Raw genomic sequence first — 12,440 nt, 5'->3', positions numbered from 1 at the left:
AGCTACAGGGTTACAGCAATTTTCTGTGATTTAATACACCGACAATTTAATATAAGCACAGTAGTGACCTGTATCAGATCAAACAGTAAGCAAATAAACATGTTTTAAGTTGCATGATACAACTCATGTCACTTACAAGAGAACATCAGAATTAGCTCGTGGGGATTTTACAGGAACAGCATACACAGAATTTTAAACATTTATTTTTTCCACTTGAGGATTTACTGTAAGTTATGTTGACTTTTTTTCCTAAAAATATATTACATTTACTCGAGATCAGGATGGTGATAAAAACAGTTATGTACATCATCTGTTTTAACCATTCAGATTCACATGAATGTGCAAATAAGAGTAAGTAATTGATTAGTGATGATGTATCTTTATCCTGGCAAAGAGAGCGGTATTTCTCCTGGTCCAGATTAGTTTTTCCCCTTTTTGACCAACTTCAGCCAGTTCTGCTGAACGACATTTATCTCAGTAAGAGAAGAAAAAACACTCACTCCACAAATTATTTATCAGTTTTACCCTACTGCTAGAAACCTGAGAATGAGTCCAGGACTCACCTGGCTTTGTGATGACTCATATACAACACTTCTTGGATGTACAACTGTTGGGAAGTTTCTCTTACTCTATTATAGCACCTTTCATCTTAAATCTCAGCATTGCTGCATTTTTTCTTCTATAATTTTGAGGACCTGTTTGGATGCCATATTGAACAGAGAGAAGTAGGATCTTCTGCCACTACTACTGGAGCATCAAAAAGAAGATAAGCACAACTGTTGCTTCCTACAAAAGGCCGGTAAGGTAATTTCGATGACATGAACCCTGTTGGACGGCGCTTGCTCTCTGGCTTATGTGCAATTACTGTTCGGGTTCTGCAACTTCAGCCAGAGGTCTGTGATTACATCTAGAAAAGCAGTTGGGGCTTAGGTACCGTCACTGGAACCCAAAAAGCACGGCTGTCAGCCTGCTGCATGAGTGAACTCCCACAAGAGGGTTCCACAGTGCAAATAATTAATTCTCTTATTAACTGGTAGCTATCAACTTGAGTAGATGAATGAGAGGTTCAAAGTGCATGTTCACCGAGCGCTGTGTACGTACCCTGCCTAACAGTACAACGTGTTCAGCTGCTCCATCCCCTTTAGCATAACGTATGTCTACAGAGGTGATGCAAAGGAAAGCTACGTGTCAGACATGCTGTAGCCCAATAATGGAGGGGAAAAAAAAGGACTAATTTTACTGAAGCATAAAAAACTGAAACAGAAAATCAGAGTGACAGTATGGTAATCCAGGCGTTTTGACTAAAAAAGGGTGAAGTGTTGCCTTAAGAAACACTGAAAATATGAAAGCTCCACATTTGTCTGAAGTGGAATATTTAATTTTTTAAAAAATTAACTACACACACACAAGCACAAAAATCTTCAGTGTGATCAGTCTTACAAGTCTGAGATTTGTTATTTCCAGTTGGAAATACATCCCTAGAATTACTGCTTTGCATCAAATGATGCCCCACTTCCTGGGAGAACACCCATTCACTGAATGGATTCAACATGGGAGTGACAGATGCTTCTGTGTCCTCCTCTAGTGAATGCTCATTTCACTAAGGCATTAACAACTACTGAAGTTTCCTACTAGCGGTACCATTATCAGCTCAAAGCACATGATTTTGTCAAGATTCAGATAATATGTCCAGTGAGTTATTCGAGAGATAGTAACGACAGAACAGGAGTGCAGTCAGCTTAATCTCACAGAACAAAACTTCATCCTAATCCAGGATGCCTCTGCCACGGGTGAACAAGAGCTCCACCGTCTCCCACCTCACAGTCACACACGTGCACAGAGAAGGCCAATTCTATTACCAGCCCTGCACCTGTAGGTTTTGGTAACCCAAACATGTGGTATTTCAATGCAAACGCTTTTGAGTGGAGAATGGGGCAATGCTTATAATAAAAATTATTCACAAGGGACAATGCGAGTGCTAAACATTTCGACATGTCTCTTCACCCAAAAGGCAAAAGCTACTCCCACTGAATAGTGATGTGAATACCTCAGGATTCCTGCAGTATGCAAGTCATCTGCTTTACATCGACACACTAACCCCAGCAGGATAAAAACCCTAAATTTTCAAGCAGCATACATGAAAAATGTTCTCCAGAAAAATGCTAATTTGGAGAGTCTCCATCTCAGTCATATTGAAGAACAAGCACTGCAAAACCATGACAAAGAGCCACTTCAGATTTAAGATGGGAATGAAATTAAAACTCTTACCCAATGCTGCAAATACATATGTACGTTAAAGTTTATGTGTACGAAATTTCAGCGTGTCCTAAATTCAGCAAGTCTGTCAGGTCTCCACCTATGAAAATTTCTGTTGAGTTTTCAGTCCTTAAAAGAGTGGTTTATAATGAGAGACCTTAAATACACATGGCTTATGTAACAGGACAATGTCGACAGTTTAACATGTAACAATACAACTGGTCATTACACGCAATAAAGACTTATTTTTCAGTACTCTGTACAGAGTCAAACAATGCAAAAAAGATGTTTCAGACACTTTGTGGTGTTTGTTTTTCAAGAAAAATGAATAAAAAATGTGAAACCGGCAGAGAGACGACATAAAAGTTTCCATATTAAAAACAGTTGTCAAAATTCTTCATGCAAACACTCTATCCTACATCCTGAAGTTGTAAGGTGGTCCCATGATGGACAATCATAAGTCTTCTCCTAAGTACCTTACTACATAAACTGCTAAAACAGATGGGACTTGACTCTATTTATACTCACATACATACTGTGATTAAATGCACCTGTTAAAAAATAAAGGCCTTTATCCAAGAGAAAATATAGGAGACATTATGGTGAAGAACACAATGTTTTGCTGCAGTAGCAAAGGGGATCGAGCGCCCTGAAGGCCGCCTTCTTGCCAGCAACAGGAGGTGCTCTGACAGCTTGTCAAACACACAATGGTACTCGGCAGAACCTCTAGCACAGTGAACATAAAACAGAGAGTTCAGAGATCTTTAGAGTTTGCACATAACTTGCCACCCACTTCTCTCCCCGCAGACAGTGGGGAAAAGAGTACATTTCAGTTTTCATACTCGTTGACTTAGAAACAAAGTAAGTCAGGCTTCCTACATGAATTCACACAGTGAAAAGTCCTTCCTCCAAAAATATACAGCATCACTCGACTCATTTTCATTCTCATACACCATTTAAAAAACTATTAAAACTCTGTATTTTTTCAAGCAGCATATTTTGCATTTGTCTCCGGCAGCTTTGTTGTAGAAATCCTAGAAAGTTAAAATTATACCATACCATACAAAAACATGTAAACAAAATGGGTATTTTTTAAAAGGCATGCATGCTCTTGAAGACGATTAAAAAGCATTTCTTTTTGGTAAATAAAAGATATCTCGCTTAGCACTTTTAAAAGCACCTTAGTGATTTAGGAGCCTAAGTCTAAATAACTGTAATTTAAATTTGGGCTCCTAAACATCTAAATCAATTCTGTAAAATTACTTAAGCACTTTGAAAAATTTTTGCCATGTCTCTGATCTTGCACAATTAGATTTTCTGTAACCAGCAGCCAACTTTGAATCTGAGACAACATTCAGGAATGTCTCATTAACATAATTCAGTCATCAGCTGCAATTTTTTTGGATCCTCCATTATTTAGTTTATGTTATCTATGAAAAATTTCTCCAAATAAGGTATTTTGTGACACCACTTCGCAAGTTCCTTCTTCACAGACAACACAGGGTACAACAATCAAATCTGAACAGGAATATGATTATATGTTCCTTCTGAACAGCTGTTAGTGTCAAAGACTCTGTTATTTGTTCAACCTGTTAAGACTGAGAAAAACAAACTTACAAAAACATCTGTAGCACAGCATTAGGTAAAAAGAAGGAGCATTTTTGGCACCTTAAATCTCAGCTTTTAGGCCCAAAGTAGAGCAAGTTAAATGCACACAGTGGCAGCTGGGAAAGTCTCATCTGAAATGCAACATTTTTAAAAGAAGTTGTTTTTTTGGAAGATGCTATTTTATGATCATTAGCTGATCTCCAAGTAACATATACACTGGGATTTAGTCTAAATATTCATACCAAATGTTTACATATATACCTTAGCATTCATATATATAATACAAGTACATTGCACTGACAGAACTGTCAGAATCCATATGAATATAGTCAGCCATAAAATGTAGTGTCTTCTTTTTGCTCTTCCTTTATCTTAGTGTCCTGACTAACCAATTCTAACGTTTTCATTGAAATTGAGTTGCAAGCTTGCTACTTTCCCTTGGGCCACAGTGTTAGGGTCTGTACCAGTACTTCTAAGTATTATCCTTACGTTAAATGTGCTTTGCAATTCAGCAATACCTAGTTCATAGCTCTGTAAATAATTCCTTGAAAAAGGAGAAGCTTGCCTAATTTTTACAAAGTGCACGGGGCAGCCACGATTCTGTGTTTTGCCACCAGGTGTCCCACTCCACACACCAAAAAACATCAGCATCAGCAAGTTTGTATGAATCCACCCTCTATCAAGGATCCCACAGGCACAAGATTTGCTAAAGCACTGGTAAAAATACCTCTACAGCTGGCTTTATTCTGTATTCAATTGCACAACTTCATCCAATTCACTGGGTTGTTTTTCTCCCTCCAAAATTGGTCTAAGGTATGCTGCAGTTGCTAAAAGGACTTCTACTTTTCTTGGTCCTCTGTTTGTTTGGTCTAAGGTTGATGACATCTCCACCATTAAGAGTGCTAGAATTTTGGTTGGAGTGACTTCCAATAGCTGTATTAAAAACACCTACAGAAATTAAAAACAAGAAAAGTATTTTTATTTCTTGACTTCCTGCAGCATAATACATTCACACATAAGACACAGGACTTACTAAGGCATAGCAGTGTACCTCAAATGCATACTCTAGTTTTTAAAGGCTTTATCTATTTCTGGGTCAATTTTGCAGCGACATTTGAAGCAGAGCCAGTTGGAATTACTAGCCAGGCAGTATTTAAAGCTGGTGTATATCTATGTAATTGAAGGGCAGCATATGCATTCATCTGTATTCATGTATGCTACTAATTGCATGGTAACAAAGTTATGGTTAGTTGAGTAACATAATAAAAGAAAAACATGACAATTTTAAAGTTAGAAACTTTGCTGAGATAAAGGTAAGGAAAAAGCCCGAATAAAAAGGGAGTGCTTTAAGGAAAATAAATGAACTGACTCAGAAATGTCTTTAAGAAGGACTACAGAAGTTCAACATTCCCTTACAAAAGGCAGTTTACAAAGACCTTCTGACTACAGGCCAAGATTCTTTCACTGTGAGTCTCTTGTATATCCGCACCAAAATGAGTAACACTAATTACATTTAAAAACCCAACAAGCATCCTTTCTCAAGTCCTTACACAATGTTTGTTTAAATGAATTTAATAAGAGAGTACTTGCCAAACATTAGCTAAAAACTTTAGTACATCAGTTTGACAATCTTGTAAATTTAGAGTGACCAAGTTGTTTCAGAGAAGGAGACAATATCCTAAGATAGGAAGGTGATAATTAGACCCTGATTCACCTTGCATTAACTCCATAAGGAAACAGATGAGACCAGAAGCTTTGATGGCACAAAATACTGTTTCTGTTTTTTTTATTACAGTATACATACCAATCTTGTTACTGCTTGTATGTACTAGTTCTGGATCTTCAGCTGTTTGTTGCTTGAGCCTTTGAAGATATTTATCAGCCAAGTACTTGAAAACTGGAATGTTAAAAAGAAAAAAGGTACATCAGAGTATGCTTAAAAATAATCTTAATACCAGTAATAATACCTTGTATCAGAATTCTGCGTGGTGACAAAAGTGCATTCAACTCCACAGATTCTGCATGATCTGGTAAGTGATTCTCTCTGGTCAGGCCTGTGTACCTGAGCAGAATTCAGATTAGCCCAGTGTCTGCGCAGGTCTTAACAGTTTGCAGTCCCAGAGCCTTGCACAGCACACAGAAACATCTCAGTACTCCTGCAATAAGGCTGGGACATACATATTGCCAAATGTTCCAATTCATGCAACTTGTAACTTTTTAGAGTTATGTAGCAATTCAATTTTATATACATATATATTTTGCCAGAAGCCTTAGAATAACAGCAGTCATGTAAAGTAAGGCTATTAATATAACTTGTCAGCAACATTTTTGTAATTAACTAATGCTACCCTCATTTGTACTGGGGTATAGAAAATCTATCTAGGATTCTGAAAAAAAATCTACAGCTACAGGAGAACTTTCAGAACCTATATATGTTACAATTACTTACATTTATAATTAGTAACCCATGTAAAGATGATACAGAAACATTTTACATTTTCTCTTGTGGATGGTTTTTTACAAGGTGAATGATGTTAACAGAGAAGAAACAATTAATTTACTATTCAGTTTGCCTGATTAAACAAAAGTTATCAGAGTCTAACAGTACTCTTATAAAATTGTTATACTCTATCAGAGCGTAACAGTACTCATAAAATGAAATATATACAATAAAAAGTGGTACATGGGAACTAGTTAAATATCATCAGTAGATAAAAGGCTATAAAAGATCCAATTTAAAAATGTATTCTATTTAAATAAAACTAAACTATGAAATAATTATAACAATTATTTATTAACTATTAACAATTACTAAATAATCTGTTCAACAATTTGCATATTGCAATAATTGAACTTCCACATATAATTTTCTTAAAAGCTCAGTGCTTACTAACGGTCGTTAGAACCAAGCAGCCTTAACACATTAACACTACTAAATATTGAAGATATGCACTGTTTGTGGAAGAGAAAGGAAAAGGCTTCTCAAAGAAACATGCCTAAGACACTGATATCAAGTCATTCTCGCTATGTTTAAAGTAAGCTGCTAAGAAATATAAAAAGGATTGCCAGCAGCGTGCATGGGAAGTACCAGATCAGCTCCAAACGAGAGATGTGCAGTGACACCCACTCTGCTGCATCTCCTACCTTCGGTTACGTTTAGGTCTTCCTTCACAGACGCTCGGTAGAACCTTAATTTTAGCTTTTTTGCCAGTGCTTCTGCCTCTTCACTGCACAACAGAAGAAGAGTTTGTAAATATTAATTTGTATTATTTGTCAGCACTTATTCTTACAGACAAAACGCTTTGTGGTAAGTTAAACATGGCAAGGTGGGTTAAGAAACTCAGTCAAAAAATACTTGATCCTTAATTTCTTTACAACATCTCTGCTATAACAAGAAGGTATTTTACATGCAGTTTCTTTATGATCAAAAGTAACTGCTTTTCAATATTTATTGACTTAACTAAAATTTCCCAAGGGTTTGAAGACAGGTGTCAGTGAAACCAAAGTAAGGAGGCTGTAACTAACAGCATTAGAATCAGAACAATTATCACTGCAAAGTCAAAACAACAACAAAAAAGTAATCCTTAAGTATACTTTAATAAAGCAGCAGACTGTGAGATCAGGTAAGTGCAGAGATGAAATCAAGAATTACTTTTTCCTATGAAGTGAAATAGCACTTGTGCTAAACTTTAAGGAAAACCTGCCAAAACTTATGAAAATTTCACCAAAGCGAATCACATAATCAGAAAGACGATGCTACTGAGGCAGATGGGAGTATTCTGAGAGCAAAACCTAAGTGACATACCATGAATAAAGGAGGAGTTCAAATGCAATTTTGCTTTTCCTTTGAAAAATCCTCAGTATTCTTTGCAGAGGGAATAGAAGCTGATTTATGCCATCAATGACAGCAAACAGAGAACAAAGAAAGCCAGTGCAGGAAACAACAAAAAGAAATAATTTCAATCTCTCAGGAAGATGGCAGAAACAAAGAAGTGGAGAATGATCAACTTCATCATGCAGTATTTTCTACATTATATGCTGTGGTAAATAAAAGCATTTGTTAAGCTGATTTTATGGCAAGAATGAAATTGGTCATATATACAAAGGCAGAATGAACTGACAGTAAAATCTGTAAAGAAAAATACAGTGAAGAAGGATCAGCACCATACAGTTTGAGAATATTAACAGATACGTATTTCTATTTGAAAAAAATGAGCAATAAAACCAAATTAAAGCAAAGCGAAGAATATTAAGATAGTTTTTCAAACAACCTGTTTAATACTCCTTCATCATTTTACCAAGCATTCACTAGCCAACCCAGACAATGTAACTTCACTGGTGCACAGCACAGTTTAATAGTAACTGTAAATTTTAACAGGAGAAAAAATGTACAGTTTCTGATTTAAAAAAAAGACAGAATCATATCATGGCACAACCATGATATTTATGGTTTATTATGGCTATTCCTTTATCTTTTTGGCTGATACTTCAGAAGAAGGCATGAAGCAAATGGAAATCCCCTAGCCTGGCAAGCACATCTGCCCAAGTAACTACACTCATGCAGCAATGCCTGTCAGCTGCACTCCTAGGGCATGTTTTGATGCAGGCCATAGGTTTGACAACCTAGATATCGTACATCTTAACCAGAAACTGCCATAGGTTGGTTTGGCTTTTTTTTTTTAAATATGTATACAGAGGGCATACACTGTTCTTTAAAACCAGTAAGAGAAAACTCCTACTTCTTTATACAAGAGTCATCGAGAAGATCAATCTTATTCTGCACAAGAACTGTAGGAACGTCTCCGACTTCGGTTACGACTTTCTCCTTCCAGGTAGGGATTGCTTTGAAGGACTCTCTGTCAGTTGTAGAAAACACAAGTACACAAGCCTGGGCTCCTAAAAATACATAAATCAATTACAAATAAATACAAAACAACCAACAAACGTTTAACAAAGAGAGGAATCATATATAATGTATTTAAAACACGAGGAATTTTTCCAGTTTCTCCCATAAATTGCACTTTTACCACCAGCCCTTGTCAAACCAATGGTCATAAATTCCCCAAATTAAAACAGACTGACATATTATTTTGATAATTATACCCATTCTTCACGATGGCTAAGGGTCTTCTACCTTTCAAGCTACTTCCAGCATGGTGGATCTATGCGGGGGAAAGGAATAGGAGGGGGTGTGGAAAGCCTGGAAAAGAGGGAAAGGGAGGTCTGCTTATTGCTCGCTGTTTTCCAGACAGCTTAATTGAGGCCAGAAGGCAAATACTTTTCTGTATGCAGTATCTGTAAAGCCCACTTCACATTATCCTCTGTGCTACAGTCATCTGGATTTTTAAAAGCAGAAAACAAAATTTTCAGAGAAAGTTGTGATTATTTCAAGTAAATTGTTTAGTAGCCCTTTGGAGAAAATAAGCATATTTCCAATTCACACTCATTCTATCGCAGCACTGTGATACTTTATACCGTGTGGCTTGTACCATTCTTGTTACTGTTCTGTAACAGCCCTAGCAAACAATAGTTAAAACCCATGGATACCGAGAAGGTACTTCCACACTTGAAATATGAGTGAGTGGTCTTTTGACTGTCCAGTAGCCCTTTGTTATCCTCAAAAAACTACTCCTCTTTGCACATAAACACATGGAGAAACATTATTTATATGCCTTTAATATACATGATGTTTAGTAACAGCTGGTGTCTTTGAGATTCCAGTGTTATCTCCTGGCAAATATCCCAATCTAATTACATATAGCACGAAAAATCATTTCATCAGTATGAATCTTCTTCTAGCTATGAGTTCCAAAAGGCAACCCCCATTCCTGTATTCTGTTTGTCTTTGTATTTCTTTGACACAAAGCACTCAAGTTCTTTTTACAGGTTTCCTTTCATTTACCTTCTCAAAGCCAAGTTCAGTCTATCTTTATGAAAGTTCTCCTATGCTTTTTAACATTCCCTCACGTGCCATTAAGACTCTCTGGTCTGTCTGTATACAGAACAATAAGAACTGCCCTCAGAATTTCAAATCAACCTCTACCAATAAAACAGCAGCAATGTAGTCTTCCATAATTTTCCCTAGTACTTGTGTTCTGAAATTTTTCTTTGTTTTCCCCAATGTCCACACCATATTCTAATGTATGCAGTTCTTCTGATCCAATTCCACTTAGATTCCTGTGAGATAGGTGTAAAATTAATTATTTTTTCCAAAGCTTGTCAATACTGAATTTATCCCATCGTCTTGCAGTGTAGCTTAATAAAGCCTCTCAAGTTCTTTGCTCTACTGGAGATGAGAATATTTACTAAAAGATTCTCACCATCTGTAAACACCATGTTGTTCAGTTTTAAGACTAAGAAATCCATTGTGAAGTTTCCACTCTAAGGCACTTTCACTTCCATCTCTCTCCTTCCTAATGCTAAAACATGGCGATAACTCGCTAATAGTAAGTTGAGAGGGAAAAGTCCTGGCATGTGGTAGATAAAAAGGGGGTGACTCACAACATCAGACATCCTTATTCAATTTAGATGTAATACACATAGAGTGCAGCAGACAGGGACAGTAAAAAACCTGAACTTGGCCATATTGGTTTTTTAAAGAGAATTGTACAATAGGCTCTAAGTAGGAATCGATATTTTTGAGGACCTTCAAGATTCTGACATTTAAAAGTTCTTACCAGGAAGTTAAACAACAGTAAATGCAATTATCTTTCCTCAGCAAGAGATACACCTGTGTATCAACAATGACAAATTCTACATACACATTCTGTATGTAATTGTGTATTTCCAAACATCTGCTGAAGGTACTGATCAATGGATTGTAAGAAATATCAGAATTTACTAATCTAATAACCCTGCAAAATGCTTATTTAAGAAGAGAACAAAAGAGGCATTTCTCTCATGCTCAATTCAAAACAATATCAAATGTGATCTTTCTGAAAGTATGCTTCAGAATAGTGCAGAAGTGGTGACAGAGTTCATCAGAAGATGCTGCAGGGCAGAGATCTTATTAGGTAAATTATTTTCATCTTCTAAGAATATTGCTAAATATTCAATATTTTTATTGAGAACATAAACAAGGTTAAGAAATTATAACATCCATGTAGGAGCTCTAAGAAAAAAAAAAGACAAACCCCAGGATTTAGGCACTGGAACACCTTTCTGCATGCAGTGACTGACAGCATTCAAGAGAGTCAATAACTATTATTGCACTCATCCACTCAAAATGGAGTCAGACACCACCTGTCATACCACAGACTGTGTACAGCAACAGGCACCAGCAGCAAAGGTGGTGTCAGACAGGAGCATCGCAGCTAAAACCAGGGTGTTCTCAATGAATATTTTAAATCAAAGTTCTTTTGTAAGAAGCTGTTTTGTAAAGCTACTTTAAAGTACTGAAGAAAAGGACATTGGATTTTTTGTGTGCAATTACTGCTTTGAGAACACTTATATCTTTATTTTAAAAAGGTTCCAACTGTCTGCAGAATCACTGATATGATATTCATACGTAGACTAATTTCAGAAAAAACCTGAGAGTAGTGCTAGCATCTCTACTTGATTCAAGTAGATTATGAGCTTGTCAGTTGAGTGGGTCTTCAGGACCCTCAGCAGACTATCCCATCCTCATAGATTCCATAACCCTGTTTTCTCCTTTCATAATGGTACAAAGCCTATGTAACAGAAAATATGCAAAGAAATTCCTTGTCATGAGTGGACTCACACAGGGTTTTATATAACAGGGCACCTATTCGATTAATCCTTCTGTTCTTTCCCTCAGCTTTGTCAGGCTATGACAGAAAACACACATTTGCTATAAAACTGATGGTAGTTCCCTCAACCTTAAACTGAGAGAAAATGTCAGGTCAAATGACATCACCATCCGGAAGTTCTTGTTTACTCTTGATGTTCTAACCACTTTGGATCCTGGCTGTCTTCAACAGGCTTAGTGGGATTTAAGGTCGCCCTAACAGTACTCAAAAGAGGGCTGCCTTGCTCCAAACTAGACCACAACAGTCTTGCTGCCCTCCCGTTATCACAGTTACTACAGCTGAAAATGGCTGTCAAGTGCAAGCCAGAGCAACGCTATGAAGGCTTGAGAAATGCAAAGGGCAACAAAATCAGGAGCCTGAGAATTTGACTAATCAGCAACTGAGTAACAGACTAATGAGCAAGATGTCCATTTTCAATCAAAAACCTAACAAGGGTCCACTCAAGATACCAGTGGTAGCAGATGGAAGAGGACACACGCACAAAGAAGAGATCAAATTCTGCTTTGAGAAACATCGGTGTCAGAGGCAGAACACATGGTGCTGCCAGTGACAGCCACTTGCACGTGTGCTTAGTGTATAAATGAAGTACCTACCCGAGTGGGGGCATGACTGCCATCAGATAGAAACTGGTAGGATGCATGATACAACATAAAAAAATTATTAAATACATAGAGAGCTTCCCTCAAGTCTTTGAATATAGGTGGCTGGACTCCTTGTGTTGTATGATCATGGGCATGCAGCTACAGCAGCTGCACATATTCACCTGTACAGAGAAAACCACACAGAATCATAGAATGGTTTGGGTTG

At 37.0% G+C, this 12,440-nt stretch overlaps 1 protein-coding gene across 1 annotated transcript; it reads right to left on the bottom strand.

Moving 5' to 3' along the window:
• Positions 1 to 4,430: 4,430 nt before the first annotated feature.
• RAB23 (RAB23, member RAS oncogene family) lies at positions 4,431 to 10,230 on the bottom strand. Its single transcript, XM_010163817.2, has 5 exons — positions 10,185 to 10,230; positions 8,604 to 8,760; positions 7,009 to 7,091; positions 5,669 to 5,761; positions 4,431 to 4,812 (listed from the first exon to the last, which is right to left on the bottom strand). Exons 1-5 carry the CDS (start codon positions 10,228 to 10,230, stop codon positions 4,673 to 4,675), a joined length of 519 nt encoding a protein of 172 aa, XP_010162119.2. The 3' UTR covers positions 4,431 to 4,672.
• Positions 10,231 to 12,440: the final 2,210 nt, after the last annotated feature.

The sequence above is a fragment of the Antrostomus carolinensis genome, unplaced genomic scaffold (genome assembly GCF_000700745.2).
Source record: "Antrostomus carolinensis isolate BGI_N321 unplaced genomic scaffold, ASM70074v2 scaffold45622, whole genome shotgun sequence".
In the NCBI taxonomy this organism is placed as follows: domain Eukaryota; kingdom Metazoa; phylum Chordata; class Aves; order Caprimulgiformes; family Caprimulgidae; genus Antrostomus; species Antrostomus carolinensis.
Note: the sequence above shows the minus strand (reverse complement) of the source record. Positions and strands in the feature narration are given on the sequence as shown.

What these genes read in the sequence shown, in the direction of transcription:
- RAB23 (XM_010163817.2), bottom strand. Translation starts at nt 10,230, where the DNA reads ATGGATTTCTTAGTCTTAAAACTGAACAACATGGTGTTTACAGATG. An exon ending in CAACATGGTGTTTACAGATG is followed by an intron (nt 8,761 to 10,184) that starts GTGAGAATCTTT and finishes ATGTATTTTTAG; the next exon opens with GAGCCCAGGCTTGTGTACTT. An exon ending in TACAAGCAGTAACAAGATTG is followed by an intron (nt 4,813 to 5,668) that starts GTATGTATACTG and finishes TAATTTCTGTAG; the next exon opens with GTGTTTTTAATACAGCTATT.